The sequence below is a fragment of the Arachis hypogaea genome, chromosome 6 (genome assembly GCF_003086295.3).
Source record: "Arachis hypogaea cultivar Tifrunner chromosome 6, arahy.Tifrunner.gnm2.J5K5, whole genome shotgun sequence".
Classification (NCBI taxonomy): Eukaryota; Viridiplantae; Streptophyta; class Magnoliopsida; order Fabales; family Fabaceae; genus Arachis; species Arachis hypogaea.
In genome coordinates, this window is record NC_092041.1 from 114,502,128 (window position 1) to 114,523,992 (window position 21,865).

General features: G+C 32.7%; 3 protein-coding genes and 1 long non-coding RNA gene across 4 annotated transcripts; 2 read left to right on the forward strand and 2 right to left on the reverse strand.

Annotated features, from left to right (window-relative positions):
- The first annotated feature begins 6,259 nt into the window (after positions 1–6,259).
- LOC112757869 (F-box protein At5g07610-like) lies at positions 6,260–7,474 on the forward strand. The gene has a single exon (XM_025806419.1). It carries the CDS (start codon positions 6,260–6,262, stop codon positions 7,472–7,474), a length of 1,215 nt encoding a protein of 404 aa, XP_025662204.1.
- A 1,835-nt stretch (positions 7,475–9,309) lies between these two features.
- LOC140173529 (uncharacterized) lies at positions 9,310–10,402 on the reverse strand. The gene is made up of 3 exons (XR_011862706.1): positions 10,171–10,402; positions 9,970–10,039; positions 9,310–9,883 (listed from the first exon to the last, which is right to left on the reverse strand). It is a non-coding gene; the product is annotated as an uncharacterized lncRNA (long non-coding RNA).
- Positions 10,403–13,403: 3,001 nt separating this feature from the next.
- On the forward strand, positions 13,404–14,628 carry LOC112757870 (F-box protein At5g07610-like). The gene is made up of 2 exons (XM_025806420.1): positions 13,404–13,682; positions 13,726–14,628. The coding sequence occupies exons 1-2, from the start codon at positions 13,404–13,406 to the stop codon at positions 14,626–14,628; spliced, it is 1,182 nt and encodes a 393-aa protein (XP_025662205.1).
- Positions 14,629–18,369: 3,741 nt separating this feature from the next.
- Positions 18,370–20,030, reverse strand: LOC112755941 (protein WHAT'S THIS FACTOR 9, mitochondrial). The gene has a single exon (XM_025804292.3). The coding sequence runs from the start codon at positions 19,641–19,643 to the stop codon at positions 18,432–18,434; it is 1,212 nt and encodes a 403-aa protein (XP_025660077.1). The 5' UTR covers positions 19,644–20,030; the 3' UTR covers positions 18,370–18,431.
- Between the last annotated feature and the right edge of the window lie 1,835 nt (positions 20,031–21,865).

Here is a 21,865-nt window from a genome sequence, read left to right on the forward strand (position 1 = left end):
CGATATACGCCCGACAAGCCTCGGGATCACCCATAACTTCCCGAGGATTCAACGGACGCTCACCAAATAAATGCCACAAAACATTGGCAACGTCCTTATCCTCCTGGGACAAGCCATCGTAGGTGAATTTAGTTAGAACCGACGGGCCAGCCTGAAAATTTCAGTATGTCGGAAACCGACGAACGCCCTCCGGTGACAGCCAGAATGGATGGTGCCCCTGGACAAGACGCACCTTAAAATACTCCCATTTAAAACCATGAAAAGAATCCTCAAATAAACCAAAAATACGGCGATGAGGCTGAGCCCGGAAGGACATATACCCCTTCTTATGCTTCCCCTCCTTAGTCGGAAGAGTGCATAAGAAAAGAAAAAGAAAAACAGGAACGGAAGCCGGAAGGTCGAGATACCGGCACACCAACTCAAACGACCGCACAGCAGCCCAGCTGTTCGGGTGAAGTTGAGACGGTGCCACGGAACACCGACTCAACAGATCCTGAACAAACGGCGAGAAGGGAAGTCGCACGCCAAGCCGAGTGAACATCGACTCGTAAACCCACATCCAATCCGGAACGGTGGGAGAATGCAGATTCAAGTAACAAACGCGCTCGTCGGCATCCGGGAGGACGAGCTCATACCGCCCCTCCTCATCACCACCGCCACAGATGGCCGCCTGATCACGGAGCCGTTGAAGGTCGCCCTCCGTCATCCGCGACGGAACGCCCCATACATCACTAGTCACCCAACCATAACGATTGGGAACGCCCCTGGAAGGGGCTACTGGAGCCCTCACACCCTCATTTCTCCGCCGTTGCATACCTAAAACAGGGAGGAGCACCACCATCAGCCTGCTAACCCTAGACAGAAGCAAGACAGAAACCTACACACCACTACCAAACCAACGCGGCGGTACACCGCCATCACCGAACGAATACGACGGTGCTCGACCCCTCCAAAAACTCAAACAACCACCCCCCCAAAAGAGACTAGTTCAACGCAAAACTAAAAACAGGCAGAACAATGCATGGCAAAAAATAGAGCAGCATTCACAAAATAACAGGAAAAGAATAAACGAAACGCGCTAACCTGGAAATGCAGAAAGAACACTTGAGGAAGCTTGAAAAGCAGAAGCAGCAAGCAAAAACCAAAAAACGAAAGACCACAGAGAAAGGAAGGGACTTTCTGTTCAGAGAGAGATTCTTCAGAAGAGAATGGAAAAAGGAAAAAGAAAGGGAAGTGAGCGAGGGAACTGAAATAAAAATCCAAAACGGTTTCAAAGAGAGGGGTGAACTAACACAATTACCCCTAGGAACAGATAAAGCTAGTAGGGGTAGAAAAGGGAAAACGTCCCTTCACATTTAATGACCCTCCCTCGAAAAAAGAAACTGATAAAGCATCGAAGAACGCAACAGACACGGCAGAAGCGGAGGAGTCTCGTCAAACCAAGAAACGGTCAGACGAGCCCCCCAGCGAAACCGGAACCAAGGCACCGACCTCCCTCCAGAAAACAAACGAACTCCCAAGACGAACCGAAGCCCACGGACAGGCATCGCGCCTTTCAAGCGACGGACCGACCTTGTTCGCTCCCCCGCTGCGGGGGCAACTGTTACGGATCCGGCCCACCATCCCGGATCCAAGACCGAACCCAACACCGGTTCCCCGGGTCCGACCCGTTCCTCACTTCTAGAAGGCCCGAAAACGGCATTCTCAGACTCCTAACCGACTTTCGAATTCAAACGTCCCCTTTATCTTAGCCAAATAAGATAAGATAAGATATTCTCCATCACCTATAAATAGAGGACTCAGGCCCCTCCAGGTATTCATTCATTCCACACACTTTCTACCTCTCAGATCCATTCTGACTTGAGCGTCGGAGTGTCTTTGCAGGTACCACCCCCCATCGCCCCAGTCAAGTGATCCGGCATCCGCCTCGACCCGCAGGTTCCCGATCCATCTCTCAACTCGTACCAGAGACATCTTGTACATTTACCAATTATGTTACGTGTACACCAAAATCAGCCACTAGTATAAAATACATGTTAAAATATAAATTAAACCACACATATATTTATATACAAATATATTGGTGGTTGATTTTAGTGGCTGATCAAGTTAGAATCAAGTTCATGTGTGAATGGTTTAGTTCTATGTCAATCAAATTTGGATTAAGTGATTTATTCTTTATCACCTACAAAAGGAAACACTTATTTGTCATTGAAAATTAGTAATGACAAAGGTAATAAAACTTTTTAGTCCTCAACTATTTTTTCTCTTTTTTTAAAATCTCTCCCTCGTATGGTTCTTGCTTCACTATTTCACTATTTAACTCTCTAAATTTGAACAAAATTTTTGTCAATTTACCTCACTACAGTCGCATCCTCCAAACTCAAACAAAAAGTTAACAAAAAACAACTTCACAATCCAAGTGAATTTATTAAAAAAAAAATGAAAATCAAACATATGCAGTTGAAATGGCAACCTATAAGAGTAGTATAACCACACACCAAAAAAAAAGAGGAAGTAACATAGTTATTATTCATGATGCTAACATTCAATCTGTGATGTATAATTCAATAGTACATTCAGTAATAGTTTCCGTCTTTAGAGCAATCAGACCTATACGAACCAGCAACTGACTTCTACTTCAGGATATCCAGCAACTTTAATGGCAACCCTCCAATTTGTGCACTCAATCGTCCTCCTTCTTCCTGATTGTTGACTATTATTCATGATTATTAAAATTGGCTATCAGTCTAAAATACATGTTAAAATATAAATACACATTAAAAATAATTTAAACTAAATATGTATTTATACACAACTATATTAATGATTAATTTTAGTAACTATTTCAGTGTGTAAATAATATTTTTGGATTTAGAAGAATATTAGTTATAACTAATTTTTATTAAAAATGATATGAGTATTTGAGTATGTTTTTGTTTTACGGTGTTGCTCAGCTTAATATTAGTCAAAAATTAATTTATTATAAATTTAGAGTTTATTTAAAAATTTATTATTGATTAATAAATTATTATATGTACAAAATAATATACAGACATTCGATACTTATTTAATGAATGAGTGAATTTAATGAATGAGTGAAGTAATCACTCGACCAACTTAAATTCATTGATATTTGATTATTTTATTTGACAAAAAATATTTTTAGTACTCATTCTGGATATATAGTATTAACTTTTCAAACCCAACCAGTTGTAATATATTAGGTATATTAATTTTCATTCTATTTTTAATTTTATCTTATCCAAATTAATTATAAGCTTCTTTTATTTATAGAATTTGTTTGGATATTATTAAATTGTTAAAAAATATAATTTATAGATGATCATATCATAAAAATTTAATTTTTAAATTTATCATTTGAAATATTATTTGAGTAGATACATTTAATTGAATAACGCTATAAATTTTTCATATTTAAAATACGTAATATTATATAACTAAATTATTTTAATAATTAAATTTCAGTTGGTTCAATAATTTAAAGATTAATTAAAAAAAAATTAGTTAAATAAAAGGAAAAAAATAAAAGCATAAAATAAAAAAAATTAATTAAACTACTATCCATTTGTTAAGAATTCGCATTGTATGAGTGAAAGACACAATGCATTAAAGGAAAATTTTTAAATGCGACTAGATATTTTTATGACGATAGAGACTTACCTGCAATCGATTTTACATGAAATTATTTTTGGATGGATGATACGTATTATCATTTGGTTTTAAAAAAAATAGATTTATTTTATACAAATAATTTAATTAAAAAATAATTGATATAGCTATGATGTTATATTTTTTATTGTATTTTATTTTAAAAATAAATTAATTAATTTAAATTGAAAAATTATAATTAATTATTTATTATATAATTTTTTTAACCAAAATTATAATTAAAAATTATTAAAAAAATAAAATTATCTAATATATTGGACCAACTCAATATTAATTAGGTTTTTTTATTATAAAATAAAAAATAATAATTCTAAAAAAATCATGTTATTTTTTAGGATTTAATTTTTTTTACTGTGTTTTCATAAAGTTTGTACAAAATTCAACTATCATATTGACTAAATTTATTTATTTACGCAAAGTTTGTTTATGGACTCAGCAAACTTGTTTACGTTTTAATACGATTTGAATTGTATTAGTATATTTTTATTTTTTAATCAATTTAATTTTATTTAAATAATTAGAATTTTAAATTAAAAAATTTGTATTAGTTTGTAATTTAAAATTTAAATAGATATAATTTAAATTAAGGACAATTTACATAAATAAATTGTTTGCCCTTCAAAGTTACGCAATTGTATTCTTTCAAATATGAATACGCAAATATATTGTTTCATATATCTATAGAAACTGCAAACAGCAAATTAGACCAAAATACGTAGTGAGTACTAAACTATATAAATTAAAACTATTTTTTATTGTCTTTATCCCTGTATGGCTGTATAGCTGTATCTTTGTTTTTCTTCCTTTAAAAGTCGCTTCATTCTTAATTTTTTATGTAAGCTATATGAATGCAAAAAATATATACTCCATTTACTTTCAATCTATCTTTAACTGTACCTTAATCTAGTATAAATAAATATCTCTTATACGGCCACAAATTGTTAAAAGATTATAACTATTTTTTTTATAATTATCATTAAAATAAGGAGTTTTTGGCATGATTAATTATGAGTCCTTTTTATCTTACAATTTTTTAGAGATAAAAAAATAAAAGTAATACATAATTAATTTAATAAATAAAAAAAATACAGAAACATAAAAAAATTAATAAAAGTAGATAAAGACATGAAAAAGAAAATAAAATAAGAAAGAAGACGAAGTAATTAAAAATTATGCGTAGAATAAAAAAGTAATCGCAATCTGAATGACAAAAGTTAATTGATAATTTATTTTTTTGACCATTTTTAAAATAAAAAGTTATATCAATAACTTTTTATTAATAGGATTAAGATGGAAAAGCGAAAATTAGACACCAAACTTTTCTATTTTCTTTGTATATTATTATAGATATATTATTATAGATTATAATTTTATTATAAAACCAAAAAATATTTTTTCATTCGTCCAATTTCTAACGACTACAATTATTTAGCTTATACTCGTCATATTAAATTAAAAAAATATATAAATCTTTTAACATAAAGTCTAATTTACTAATTAAATAAATTAAATTAAAATATATGAAATTAAATTGAATTCTTTAACAAACTATTATCACAAGATATTGTTCATATTTATGAAAACCGTATTGAATTAGTCGCTTTAATTAGATTAACTGAAAATTGATTAAAACAAAAAAATTATTATAAATAAATCTATTAAAAACCAGTAAAAAGATTAATGATCTTATTTAAAATAATATTTTTATAATATATTATTTATTATATTTATTCTACTATAATTAGTTATCAATTAAACCTTTAAATGTGTAACATAATTTTGATTTAATGATTGGTTTGTTTTTGATAACTATAATATTTTCAATGTATGAAGACTTGAAGAGTGCGTTTTGAGAAATGGTACAAGTATTTGACTTTTTTTTCTACAGTATCCCTCATTCTCATTTTTTTATCTATATTAATTATAAATTTCTTTTACTTATTAGAATTTATTTGGATGTCATTAAATAATTAAAAAATATATTGTTTATTTTTTTGACAAATAAAAGTACAAAAAATATTCTTTTAAAATATTTTTTATTTTTTTTAAAATATATTAACATAATAAATAAATAAAAAATATTTTATATTATTATACTAAACATAATTGATAAATAAATAATATTTTTATATAAAATATTCAAATATTAAATTATTTTTATTTTAAAAAATATTTTTCAAAAGTTCATCCAAAAAAATTTTAGTCGTTTTATTTCATTACTTTTTCTATTTAAAATACATTTTTATTTCATTGTTGTTGTTATTTATTTCATATAATATTTTATTTTTTTAAAATTTTTTAAATAAATTATTTAAATCTTTATATATTCTACTACTAATCTAAATATAAATTTAAACTACATTTATAGACTATATAATATTCAATAAAATCTCTAAGATATTAAAAAAAAATATAACTATCTTTTAAATTTATTATATAAAAAATTAAAAAGTTATCTACTTATCTTGCTTAGCTGCTTATCTTATCTGGGATTGAGATATATATATACCGTAACACACTCCTCGAACATTGAAAGAGCCTAAACACAGAGTTAATTTCTTCTTCAATGGAAGTCATTGAAGGAAGCGATGCCTTACTCACTGAAATCCTTGTTCGTCTCCCCCTTAGAGATGTCATAACCTTCAAACGTGTCTCCAAGCGGTGGCTCTCTCTCATCTCTGAGCCTTACTTCTCTCGCCGCCGCGCCACCGTCCAAGGAACAAGATTCTCCGGTTTGATCGTAGATCCCGACGCCGTCAATCCTCAACATCGTGAATTAACATTCTTCTACTTCAATAAGAAGATTCGTAGACCGTGCCGCCGCCGGCGCATATTCTGTCCCAAAGTTCCCGATGATTGTTCATCTATGTTACAGTCTTGCAACGGCTTGATGCTTCTCCGCGGATTCGGTGACACCTTTATCTATAATCCCACCACCGGAGACAAGAAACGCTTGCTCTCACCCTTTCCATTGTTTGATAAATCACCTTCCCCGGAGTACTCTCTGGCTTTTGATCCGTTACGATTTCTCGGTTATAAGCTGATCTGCATCTTCCGTGGCAAGTCTTCAAAGGAAGACGGTTACCAAACCATGATTTACTCCTCGGAATCCGGTGCCTGGAAGCAATGCGGTTCTTCCTTCTCGGCTCCCTTAGACATGGATCTTGCACATGGTGTTTATTTCAAGGACTCAGTTTTTTACTGGATCGGTAACAAAAGCAAAACGACGCTGCGTTTTGATCTGAAAACAGAGTGCGTGAAGGATGACATGCCTCCTTTGCCTCCGGCGCCTCAAGATCTTAATATTGATGGCTCTAGTTACTTGGATGACTTGAAACGTCCCTTAAAACTAGCTTATAATGGATATGGATACATTCTTGCACCTGCATGCGGTTACATGAATTTGGTTGGAGCTGACTTTGATTTCGGTATGCGCGTATTCCGGTTGAAGGAAGATGATTATTCTTCATCAAGGTCATGGGTTCTTATGCACAGCTTTGATCTTCGACGTACAACTCTTAAACGTGTTTTGAATACAGATCCTGCTGGAAACTACAGCATACTCCATCTCATTAAAGATGGTGAAGATGATGATGAGATGGCTTTGTTTGTGCAGATAGAAACAAAAGTTATTGCTCTGAGATTAAAGGATCATACCCGTTACGATGTGTTTGACTTTGACTTGAAAATACAAAAAAATCCCCGTCTTTATTATTCTTCTACAGGAGTTATGGGATGGTACAGAGCCTTTGAGTACGTTGAGAGCTTAGCTTGTCTTTAAACATAGATATTTTAGCTTTTGCTTTACTTTGATTTCATCTTGTGTAATACTTGATATTTAATAGATTTTAATTTTATTATTTATTTATACGTGGAAACTCACTTGCAGTCGACTGTAGGTGAAGTTGCTTCTGAATGGTTGACACGTGTTACTATATGGTTAAAAAAAATTGGTTTATTTTATACAAATGGTTTATTTAAAAAAATCGGTTTAAGTAGATCAAATAACTAGCTTTAAAATAATTTCAATTTTTTTTGCGTGTTATTCCTAAATTCCTAACAGATGAATTTGGTATGTTCTTCTTCTTCATTTTTATTGACTAATTTTTCTTTAAATTTATCTAAAACTTTTATTTATTTAATTTTCGTCAAATATATATGTATACAAATTGTTTGAAAAAGTAACATTTAGTATTCTGAAAAAGAAACAAAATTCACGTTTTTTTTATAGGAATGGCATAAATGGTATCATCTGTCCTTTTTGTTGTGTCTCTACTTTCTATCTTCTTGATGAGCTTTGTTTTGTTTCTCATAACTTACATTTAAATTAAACTGTAAAAATATTTTAATATGTTGCTTTTAAATTAAGCTGTAAATAAATTTTAAATTAAGCTTTAAAAATATGTTGCTTTTAAATTAAGCTGTAAATAAATTTTAAATTAAGCTTTAAAAATATGTTGAATTACAAATTTACCATTAAATTAAATTTTATGCAATCAATTAACTTTTATTTTACTAATAAATTATTTTCATGTAAATTATTGTTAATTTTTAATATTATTCTATAAATAAATTATTTTTTTAAGATAATAAGACGATAATTTACTTGTGATTTCATTGTCATGCACGTTTTTGTGTTTTTACTTACCAACTAGAATTTATTTTTAATGAAATTAGAATTTATTTTCAATAAAACAAAAATATCTAATCAAAATATTAATTTGGTCTCCTTAAATAATTGAACATAATATTATTAATTTTGTCTACAACAAAAATTTTTAATCAAATTTTTTAAAATAAAATCAACCCAAAAATAGAGAAAAAAAAGAACAACTAATGAAAATATTTATTTTGGCATTGCCATCAAGAATAGGATAGCCATAGAAAAAATCCAACCAAATAAAAAGGACCTAACTCATACAATTAAACTACCATCATCACAATAAACTATAACATCACCAACTAAAGAGACATGCAACAAATATGGAAGAGATCATGCCAAAATTTCAACTATGCTCATGTTATCAAATAGTCTACATTATACCATAATTACATTTTTGTCTTCTACCACATGAAATTGCGATGAATTATGTTGGCATTTATGATATCTTCCTTAGACTTGTAAAGAATTCATTTTTTCTTTCTTCATATTAACCAACTATGTTAAACACGATTCCCACAAAATCATTAACACCGAATTTCAAAGCTAATATTTTCTACGTATTCCAAATACATTTGAAATAATAAATTTAATTAAGAAATATAAATAAGAAGAACATACCTAATTGAAAGTTTGATATTAGTTTTGAAAGAGGGATTGGAAGAGAATGAACGTGTGAAAACGAAGAAGAAGGGAATAAAAGTAACCGTTTGGTCCAATTCAAATCGGTTTTTTTAAATAAACCATTTGTATAAAATAAACCGATTTTTTTTAAACCATATAGTAACACGTGTCAGCCATCCAGAAGCAACTTCACCTGCAGTCGACTGCAGGTGAGTTTCTGCCTTATTTATATTGTGCTGCATTTTTATTAAGAAATGGTAATATTTCAGAAACAGATTTTAAGAAATAACTAAAATCAAGAAAAAATCATCATTAAAAAGTATGAATGGAACAAAGGTCTTACAAGTAGAGGTGGCAATATGTACCCTACTCGTAGGTACGCAACCCGACCCCACCCGATCGGGTAGGGTTGCCAACCCGATCCGCAGCGGATAGGGTAGGGTGCGGGTAGAGTTCTCGTACGGGTCGGGTAGGATGCGGGTTAAGCCTCAACCCTACCCGACCAACCCGCACTCTATATATGTTTATGTTATATACTTATATAAAAATATGTTTTAAGTGGATGTTGAATCAAAGACCTCTCACTGAATGCAAAAGATCCTTAACCACTAAAAAAAATTATTAATTGATAATTTAATTTTTTTTTATATAAAAATCAATTCTATTTTAAATTATCATCAAGTTATATAATAATGTTGTATATTTTTTATAACTCGCGGGTAGGGTCGGGTACCCGCGGATTAAGAGCGGGTATGGTTAGGATTGGAATATTGTCAACCCGCGGGTAGGGTTAGGATTGAATCCAAACCCTACCCATTGCCACCCCCTACTTACAAGGTCAGCAAGTTGATCAGCTTCCCAAGTTCAGGTAGAACAACTCCAGAAAAATTGTTTGCTTCCAGCATCCTAATTAATGATTGAAAACTACCATTTCAGTGAATATTGAAAAAGGCACACTATATGAATGAATAGACTTAAAGCTCAAAACATACAGGTATGTGAGAGTAGTAATATTTCCTAGATGCTTTGGAATTTACCGACAAGCGATTCACAAGAAGAGAGCTGCATCATGTTATATGAAATATGTAATCAAATATAAGAACAATATGGAATTTGTCCTTTAAGTAAAGAAAACAGAGCATTGAAGAAAAAATAACCAAGTAAAATTCAATAACAAAATATCAGAGTCTTACTTATATAGTCCTAGAAATCCTTCATGCTTTGATAACCTTTTCAATGATTGATACACACGCAGATTATGAAATCCTGCTGTCCTTGTCTGCAGATTAAAAAAACAGATGCAAAATTATAATTAAAAAGAAATTGTTAAAGAGGAACATACATAAACCCATTTACAAAACAATGAGCATGCATAAGAATAGAAAACTCTCCTTGACAAATTAAAAGGAACTATTAGCCTCTCAAAGAAACTTGATGCAATGTAAGTTACATACAGGGATGAAAAATCAAGAACTTTTAAGTATCCAGCAAGAGCCACCATTACCAATGGAGTGGCAAAATCAAACTGAGACACTAAACAAGTGCAGTTACATAGTTAAGCCATAGCACCATGACAAACATTTTTTCTTTACAAACTTTACTTCTCTCCCCTTCCATTGTGCTCTTAGTAGTAAAGTCTAACTTCTAAGTCACACATACTTACCAATTGGACTGAATTTTCTTTTTAAAACTTTTAATGTGAGAAACTGAGAATTATTAATCTAAGGACTTATAAACTAATGAAAGTTAGGCCAAATTGAATATTGTTGGAACCCTATGTTGCTATCAAAGCAGTGGATGGAGCAGATAAGGTATGGTTGCACTTAGTTGAGCGAATGCAAAGCAAGAAGCCAATCAAACCTTGCAGCTTATTGACATCTCCCCTAATTACCAGTGTCTTGGGTCGAAGAGTCAATTTTGAATTTTCCCACAGCTAAAAAGTGAACAAAAAAGCAAAAACAAGCATCTCAGAAATTGCTAAGATGTCTATCCAATTTCTCAGTTTGCAGCAGCAGCTATGAATTCAGCTTCAATCTGAATCTGTAAGCTAACTTATTATGCAGAGTTGTTACGAAAATCCTTTTAGCATGCTAGATTCATATGCAATGAAAATCTATAATATGATCAAAGTTGTAAATTTGCACAATGAAAATCTGTAAGCTGAATACCGTGCACAATGAAGAAACACCATTCCAAATCCCTAGTATTCAGCTTCCACAATTCTAAAAAACCACATGCAACATGATTTTTAAGATTCTAAAAAAAAGAAAAAACGAAAGACTTGCAACAACAAATTCTACTTCCAGCAACAAAAAAATTTACCCTGTGATATGTTCAGCATCAAATTCTAGTTACGGCAACAAATTCTACTTCTACCAACAAATTCAATTATAATAACTTCCAGCAACAAAAACTTAAACTCCAATTCTCCAAATATGATTTCCAGCAAAACAAAATTAGCTGAATAATTATTTCAGCAACAACCTAAACTTTCAACAATTCAAGATATAATGCAATGAAATTGAAAAAGAAATAACAGGGTTTGTGCTACTTGACAAAAAATGGAAGAGTGCATGAAGCATTTTCTCTTCTTCGCCGTTACAAAGGGCCATGTCCCTCGTGTTTACACTAGCTGGGAGGAGGCCAATGAACAAGTTTCAAACTTCACTCATCCAGAGTTTCATTGTTTCAATAGCTATGAACAAGCCACATCATGTTATAAGTGATTTTTAACCGTTAATCTTAATTATATATATTATATATATTTTTTATAATTAAGATCAACTATTAAAAATCACTAAAACACACGACATACTTTAAAACTTTCCAAAATCTTTTACACAAAAAAATGCTGAAACATAAAAGTCACTTGTGGTTGGTACATGTCCTGCACTCCAACTTTGGCGAATAAAACCAATAGACACCTCTCACTCCCAGCTGTGTCCTGCAACTTTGACGGTTTGACCTGCAATGCCAGCTTTAACGAATCATACACTCCATATATATTCGAATGCACTTTTATTCATATCAATAATGTAATTAGTATAATTGTAATTTCGAATATTATTTTAGTCCAACCCGATCAATCTTACATACTGCTTTAAAGCGATTTAGTACAAGTAATATTGGATTGATTTTGTTGCTCATCTCTTCACTAAGCAGTTGTAGATTATTGTTTGGAATCATTTTCTTTTCCTAATCTTCTAAGTACCAAAGTTGGGGCTTGCTTGTAATTAACAAGGTGAAGTCTTCTAATTATGTTTTTTCAACTCTTGCATACAATACATGAAGTCTATACTTTTATTTATTACCATAAAATATTGTCAACAAATTTTTTTAACAAATCTTGATTCTTGAACTATTAAAATAGCATTTGACTATTTTTTCTACAGTATTTGACTATTTTTTTTCTTCTAATTAAGAATGCGTTTCGAGGAATGGTACAAGTATTTTGACTATTTTTTTTCTACAGTATTGCTCATTCTCATTCTATTTTTTTTTGTTTCATCTTATCCATGTTAATTAAAAATTTCTTTTACTTGTAGAATTTATTTGGATGTTATTAAGTTATTAAAAATATATTTTTTATTTTTTTTGACAAATAAAAGTATTAAAAGATATCATTTTAAAAGATTTTTTATTTTTTTTAAAATATTTTAACATAATAAATAAATAAAAAATATTTTTATATTATTATATTCAAATATAATTAATAAATAAATAATATTTTTATATGAGATATTCAAATATAAAATTATTTTTATTTTTTTAAAAATTAATAAAAATCACTTAAATTTTTTTTTTCAAAAGTTGATCCAAACAAATTTTAGTCGTTTTATTTCATTATTTTTTCTATTTAAAATACATTTTTATTCCGTTGTTGCTGTTATCATTTCATATAATATTTATTATTTTCTAAAATTTTTAAATAAATTATTTAAATTTTTATATATTTTACTGCTAATTGCTAAATATAAATATAAATTTAAATTACATTTATAGATAATATGATATTCAATAATATGATATGAAGACATATGATTAAATGCTTTTATTAACTTGCAACGTTTTTTAACAGAAAAAAGACCTTCGACAAAGCCATTAGGGAGTCAGAAATAAACGGATTCAGAACCAAGTTAACAACGGAATTATATGATTCAACTTTAAATTTTTTATTTTTAAAATTAACTAACTAATGAGTAATGAGATTGTTCGACCTTTTTAAATTTTGAACTTGAATATCTTAAAATCTCTAAGATATTAAAAAAAATGTATAACTATCTTTTCAATTCATTATATAAAAAATTAAAAAGTTATCTACTTATCTTGCTTAGCTGGTATCTTATCTGGGATTGAGATTATATAAACAGTAACACTCGTCGAACATTGAAAGCCATGAGCCACAACAGAGTTAATTTCTTCTTCAATGGAAGTAATTGAAGGAAGCGATGCCTTACTCACTGAAATCCTTGTTCGTCTTCCCCTCAGAGATGTCATAACCTTCAAACGTGTCTCCAAGCGGTGGCTCTCTCTCATCTCTGAGCCTTACTTCTCTCGCCGCCGCGCCACCGTCCAAGGAACAAGATTCTCCGGTTTGATCGTAGATCCCGACACCGTCAATCCTCAACATCGTGAATTAACATTCTTCTACTTCAATAAGAAGATTCGTAGACCGTGCCGCCGCCGGCGCATATTCTGTCCCAAAGTTCCCGATGATTGTTCATCTATGTCAATCATCTATGTTACAGTCTTGCAACGGCTTGATGCTTCTCCGCGGATTCGGTGACACCTTTATCTATAATCCCACCACCGGAGACAAGAAACGCTTGCTCTCACCCTTTCCATTGTTTGATAAATCACCTTCCCCGGAGTACTCTCTGGCTTTTGATCCGTTGCGATTTCTCGGTTATAAGCTGATCTGCATCTTCCGTGGCAAGTCTTCAAAGGAAGACGGTTACCAAACCATGATTTACTCCTCGGAATCCGGTGCCTGGAAGCAATGCGGTTCTTCCTTCTCGGCTCCCTTAGACATGGATCTTGCACATGGTGTTTATTTCAAGGACTCAGTTTACTGGATCGGTAACAAAAGCAAAACGACGCTGCGTTTTGATCTGAAAACAGAGTGCGTGAAGGATGACATGCCTCCTTTGCCTCCGGCGCCTCAAGATCTTAATATTGGTGGCTCTAGTTACTTGGATGACTTGAAACGTCCCTTAAAACTAGCTTATAATGGATATGGATACATTCTTGCACCTGCATGCGGTTACATGAATTTGGTTGGAGCTGACTTTGATTTCGGTATGCGCGTATTCCGGTTGAAGGAAGATGATTATTCTTCATCAAGGTCATGGGTTCTTATGCACAGCTTTGATCTTCGACGTACAACTCTTAAACGTGTTTTGAATACAGATCCTGCTGGAAACTACAGCATACTCCATCTCATTAAAGATGGTGAAGATGATGATGAGATGGCTTTGTTTGTGCAGATAGAAACAAAAGTTATTGCTCTGAGATTAAAGGATCATACCCGTTACGATGTGTTTGACTTTGACTTGAAAATACAAAAAAATCCCCGTCTTTATTATTCTTCTACAGGAGTTATGGGATGGTACAGAGCCTTTGAGTACGTTGAGAGCTTAGCTTGTCTTTAAACATAGATATTTTAGCTTTTGCTTTACTTTGATTTCATCTTGTGTAATACTTGATATTTAATAGATTTTAATTTTATTATTTATTTATAGGTGGAAACTCACCTGCAGTCGACTGTAGGTGAAGTTGCTTTTGAATGGTTGACACGTGTTACTATATGGTTAAAAAAAACTGGTTTATTTTATACAAATGGTTTATTTAAAAAAATCGGTTTAAGTAGATCAAATAACTAGCTTTAAAATAATTTCAATTTTTTCTGCGTGTTATTCCTAAATTCCTAACTGATGAATTTGGTATGTTCTTCTTTTTCATTTTTATTGACCAATTTTTCTTTAAATTTATCTAAAACTTTTATTTATTTAATTTTCGTCAAATATATATGTATACAAATTGTTTGAAAAAGTAACATTTAGTATTCTGAAAAAAACAAAAAAACAAAATTCACGTTTTTTTTTATAGAAATGGCATAAATGGTATCATCTGTCCTTTTTGTTGTGTCTCTACTTTCTATCTTCTTGATGAGCTTTGTTTTGTTTCTCATAACTTACATTTACAGTTGCTTTTAAATTAAGCTGTAAACAGATTTTAAATTAAGCTTTAAAAATATGTTCAATTACAAATTTACCATTAAATTAAATTTTATGCAATCAATTAACTTTTATTTTACTAATAAATTATTTTCATGTAAATTATTGTTGATTTTTTAATATTATTCTATAAATAAATTATTTTTTTAAGATAATAAGACGATAATTTACTTGCCTAAAAATTATGATTTCATTGTCATGCACGTTTTTGTGTTTTTACTTACCAACTAGAATTTATTTTTAATGAAATTAGAATTTATTTTCAATAAAACAAAAGTATCTAATCAAATTATTAATTTGGTCTCCTTAAATAATTGAACATAATATTATTAATTTGTCTACAACAAAAATTTTTAATCAAATTTTTTAAAATAAAATCAACCCAAAAATAGAGAAAAAAAAGAACAACTAATGAAAATATTTATTTTGGCATTGCCATCAAGAATAGGATAGCCATAGAAAAAATCCAACCAAATAAAAAGGACCTAACTCATACAATTAAACTATCATCATCACAATAAATTATAACATCACCAACTAAAGAGACATGCAACAAATATGGAAGAGATCATGCCAAAATTTCAACTATGCTCATGTTATCAAATAGTCTACATTATACCATAATTACATTTTTGTCTTCTATCACATGAAATTGCGATGAATTATGTTGGCATTTATGATATCTTCCTTAGACTTGTAAAGAATTCATTTTTTCTTTCTTCATATTAACCAACTATGTTAAACACGATTCCCACAAAATCATTAACACCGAATTTCAAAACTAATATTTTCTACGTATTCCAAATATATTTGAAATAATAAATTTGATTAAGAAATATAAATAAGAAGAACATACCTAATTAAAAGTTTGATATTAGTTCTGAAAAAGGGATTGGAAGAGAATGAACGTGTGAAAACAAAGAAGAAGGGAATAAAAGTAACCGTTTGGTCCAATTCAAATCGATTTTTTTTAAATAAATCATTTGTATAAAATAAACCGATTTTTTTTAAACCATATAGTAACACGTGTCAACCATCCAGAAGCAACTTCACCTGCAGTCGAGTTTCTGCCTTATTTATATTGTGCTGCATTTTTATTAAGAAATGGTAATATTTCATAAACAGATTTTAAGAAATAACTAAAATCAAGAAAAAATCATCATTAAAAAGTATGAATGGAACAAAGGTCTTACAAGTAGAGGTGGCAATATGTACCCTACTCGTAGGTACCCAACCCGACCCCACCCGATCGGGTAGAGTTGCCAACCCGATCCGCAGCGGATAGGGTAGGGTGCGGGTAGAGTTCTCGTGCGGGTCGGGTAGGGTGCGGGTTAAGCCTCAACCCTACCCGACCAACCCGCACTCTATATATGTTTATGTTATATACTTGTATAAAAATATGTTTTAAGTGGATGTTGAATCAAAGACCTCTCACTGAATGCAAAAGATCCTTAACCACTAAAAAAAATTATTAATTGATAATTTAATTTTTTTTTATATAAAAATCAATTCTATTTTAAATTATCATCAAGTTATATAATAATGTTGTATATTTTTTGTAACTCACGGGTAGGGTCGGGTACCCGCGGATTAAGAGCGGATAAAATGTGGAATATTCAGATGATAAAATGTGTTATATTAATATTTAATTTGTTGCATTTTAAATCAAAATTCTTAAATATTTATAGACGAAATGCATAAAAAAAAAATTATAGATATCAAAATAAAGTTATGACATGCTTATGCTGGTTCGTTATAATGAAAACACAGAATCTAGAACACTCTGTTTTCCCCTGCTTCATATGTTATAGTTATCAAGTAATGACTAATGAGTACTATAATATAAGGACAATTCTATTATGTCTACAAATAAAGTTTTGTCCTCCGCACCATTGAATTTTCATATCGAAAGAATACACTACTAAAAGTTGTTACAAAAGAAAAAAAAAATGATTCCACCACTAAAGTATCTATTTGTTGTAGTAGCCATACCCTTTTTGTTATCATTACCCCATTTTCATCTTGAAGCTTATGGAGATCCATCAAATGATGTCCCTTCATCACCAAATTCTTGTTTGAATCGCCTCCATGTCAACAACAATCTCCACCGAACCCTACTTATGGAGCTCGACATCTTCCGGCTACTCTATATATGGTGCACCACCACCACCCGAGAAAGGAGGACAGAGTAATAAATGTCTTTCTTGTTCTGGTGGTGGGGGTGGCGGTGTTGAGTGCTGTACCCAACCACCTGCTCCCTATTACTATACTTAGAATGGTCCTCCAAATGCTTATGCTCCTCCATATGCCTATGGTGGTTATGCACCTCCAAATCCTTACACCTACGTGCCTTATAACGATAAAGGTTTTGCTTCAACTCTTGTTGTGCCGATTCAACTTCTCTTGATCATGATGATGTTCTCTTCTCTCATTTTTGTCTTCTAAAATTTGGCTTGTTTATTTATTTTTTATTGTCCTTTTTAATTAAGTTGTATAAGAAATAAAAATCAATGATCATTTTGAATTGGACATGTGTACTAATAATGCTTATATAACAAGATGTTGTCAATATTTTGTAGTTTAATTTTGTATGTGAATGTTAATTAAATTATATCATCGATCTTTTGTGCACAAATTGATACTTGAATTAACTGAATGAAGTTATGAGAAAGATTCTCCATCAGTTAACTCTTTTACTTTATGATGAAATGCAACATAGTCATCAATTTTCCAAGTATATTGGTGGGACTCGTGGCTCTTGTTTGTTGATAGCCAAGCTTTATGTTTATGAACTTCACTACATTATTCTGTTTGTTATTATTATTATTTTGCCGTCGGTCAAACGGAAGCGCAAAACCGATGACTAAGTATATCAATAAGAAATTAGAAATCTAATCTAAATATGTAAATGAATTTGAGCTACTACCACTCAGTACTGAGTAGTTGCTAGTCAGTGTATAAGGTAACTGACTTCTGGCTTTACTCACAAGTAATGTTTCAAGGATTAATCTTTTAACTTCTACTGGAATGTTTTTGTTTAGAGATTTTTTCCTACTTACACTTGTATTATTATTTGTCCCTGTCTTCCTGAGTTTCTTTATAAACAAGAAACTACCTGAAAATGAATGGGCATATGCATGCCTGAAGATTCAAGAATGGGAAAAACAAAATCTGAAGATTAAATTACAAAGAATGTGTTTAACCAACACTAAAACAAATTATTCATCTTCTGAATCCGAAACCTCATCCTCACACAACTCATCACTCGATTCAACCTCTTCAGAATCCTCTCCTCCATGAGCATGAGGATCGGCCTCCTCTACTAGGGCGCCTTTGGCCCGATAGAGAAGGCCGGTTCTCATGACATGGTAGAACTTGTCTCTATGGCGAGCAAGTGGATGAGGATCCACAAGCTTGCCACTCTGATAGGCTTCTCTGAGAGTGACAGTAGTAGTCTTACACTTGAGAGACAAGTAAAAGATGCCAGGGTAGCGAGTGAAAATCCTTGTAAACTTATGCGGAAGACTCAACTCTTGTCTCAAACTGCGAAGGTAGTTCCTCTTTGTTTTCTTATGAATACTCAAACTCAGAAACTCGTGCAGAACTCCAACAACCCTCTTCTCCATCAGATCACTTTCAGGATCAATTTTACTGCAATCTGCATACGGAGATATGTATGGAAGCTTCTCGAACTCTTCCATCCAACTCCTAACCTTTTTCTGAGATCCGTAACCTCTCGGGAACCTCATCGGAAATACTAATGCCGCTTTTCCTCTCTTCGATTCTCTGCACTCATTCATCTTCTGTAATGCTGAAACCGCCAGATCTTCCCGCCATTGCGATATTTTCAGTCCGCTCACGCCGTTAGGGTACTTTACCAGCTGGAACTGTTCGGGGAATTTGAGGATTAGGGTTTTCTCGAAGCAATCGGGGAGGCCGAGGTCCCATTTCAGAGGCTGGAGTGCGTGCAGCGGCGCCGTTTTGGTTCTCATCATCAGCAGCACCTTCGAGAGCCTCTCCACGGCGTCGTTTTCGTGGCTCTGGTGGATTTCTTCTTCGAGCGAATCGAGGAGCTTTGCGGTGTCGGTGAGGCGGAAGCAGGGGAGGGATGGCCAGCGAGGGTGCGGGAACTCCTCGAAGAGGGAAGGATAGCGGCGGAGGAAACGGAGGACGGGGACTGTCAGCCCGAGGAGCTTCTGCCAGTCGGCGACGGACTTCGCCGTCAGGAATCCGGCGGAGGAGCGCTTCACGGCGTCCTTGAGGAGGCAAGCGGCTTTTAGATCGGTTTCTTTGTCGATGATGTGGTCGAGGCTTCGGTTCTTCACCCACTTGAGCCGCACCTTCACTATGCTCCGCCGCCATTGCTGCTGGTGGTGGTGGCAGAGCTTGAGAAATTGAAAAACGCAATTTTTGTCTCCGAAATGGTTCATGCTTGCAGGGAAACGCTTCTGGAGGTAATAATTTACAAAAAACCCAATATAACCCTAGCACTCCTGTTTTTGTTATGGTTTTTTCTCGGTGGCGATTTTTTTGGGGGGAGGGGGAGGTGGGGCGCCGGGCACGGGGGATGATGCTCATAATCTTGCTTTAAGCATAATTGGCTAGTGAGTGTGATCAGAGAAAGATAATGGGCCAACGTTTATGGACTGGAGTCCAAAAAAAAAACACTTGTAAATGGCTCTTTGGTGAAAACCTAAGAATAAGTAACATTGCACCATTGTGAAGATATTTTTACTTGTTAAAAATGCAGACTGTTATCTAGTCGCACAACATTTTTACAAGAATTCGTCCGCAAAATAATAAGTGTTTTTTGGTTTCTAAAATAGTGAACAAAATTTATACATAAGCTATAGAGTAATTCTAGGCCTATCAAATTGAACTGTAGAACAGCAATAGAGGATCTGTTAAAGGCCCAACAGAGGTGTCAAGTATGATCCAAGTCTTTTATGGTCCTACAAACAAAAAAATCAAATTGAAACAAAAAACGAGAAGTTTGTAACACACCCTGTCACAGAAATGGGTTCTTTGATGATAGTTTTGACTATTGAGACGCATAAAACTATAAAAGTCTCTGCACTTTTGAAAGAAGCAGATCCAGTTTTAACTATGCTTATGTTAAGAATGATGTCTAATTTTTTAGAGATAAGCGATCCTTGTTTTTATCATTAAAAAAAAAAAAAGGGATCCTTGTTTTTTTCGGTGAATAAACAATGTTCTCACCAAAAGCCTCGTGAGATACTTATGTCAGTATTTAGTCATTCTGGTTGTCTTTTTCCAAAATTTTAACGAGTTTCTTTCGCAATAATATCTTGTATGAGATATCCCCTTTTTTTCAGAAAGCCATAATAGTCATTTGAAAAGAGAAATAGACTATGAGACCTTTATATCTCTAACTAACAAAAGAACATGTTCCCTTTTTTCTGTTGGATAATCCAGCATGGTCAATATTCTCTTACCCTTGATGCATTGCATGCTTCATCACCTCTTTTCTGTATCGCATAGCATAAGAATAATAACATCATCAATCAAATTAAAGGACGCGGTGAAGATCAGATGAGATGAGGGGTGATCCCTTGCTTGTAGCAAGCGTTCACCAAGAATGCCATTGTCTTTTCATGTCTCCTTTTTTCTTTCTTCTTTTTTTTTTCTTGAAATGGTTCAAACAGAAGGAATACACATGCACTTTCACAGTTCACTCACTCAAACTCAAGCATAATAAACAAAATAAGCATAATTCTTCTGACAAGTGACAAGATATGTCTTTGCAAGAGTCACTCACGTTCACGAAGGATATCTCACACAGATTCTCGTTGGTGTTCCCAGAAGAAATTCAAAACTCTTTTGTGTGTGTCCCATTCCTCTGTTTTCTGAAGGCACCTCATGTTTGAAATGACAAGACAAGATTGTTCCTATTTTCCCAAACTCTATAAACAAAAGATCATAAAAATATTTGTTCAACCATAGACCAAAGTCACCCCCATCATTACCCCCTCATGCCCCAACATATAGCTGCGAAAAATCCTCTCTCTGTAGTCCTTTCAATCTTCTGCATAAATGCAGTACCCTCTTCATGTTCTGTACATTAATACGGTAAGAGATGATCATCTACCCTCACAGTATTCTTCTCATAAATAGGTACGAAGGAGCCAATAACAGTTTGTTAGTTGGCTTATGCCCCCACCACACTGCTTAGGCTGAATTTAGAGATTGCTTCAAAAATGAAATAGAAAGATGATAGATGACACAAATTTATTTGAAGAGATATATAAGAGAGAGTGGATCAAATAGACGTTCATTGCCTTTTTCTGTTCATTCCAAAATATTGGGACAGTGGTCAGTGGGGGACCGTTTGGACATATTTTCTGTGTCCCGAATCAATCACCGTACAGGCCTTAGAGATATGGGACAGACATTCACAGAGGTTTAGGTTCATTTGACATGATCAGCTTTCTTCTTCACTCTATGGCTAGTAGCTTAATATGTATCTACATTGCTATAAAAAGCAAGAAGTAGAACAATCTTTATGCTCATCCGGGCATGCATGCATTACTTTAGAAAAGTAATGATGACTTAAAAGAATGGGTTGAAGAACTACCACTTTTTGGTGGCATATGGGGAGAAGTCCAGGCAAAAGTTTTGCTTCTTATGTTCC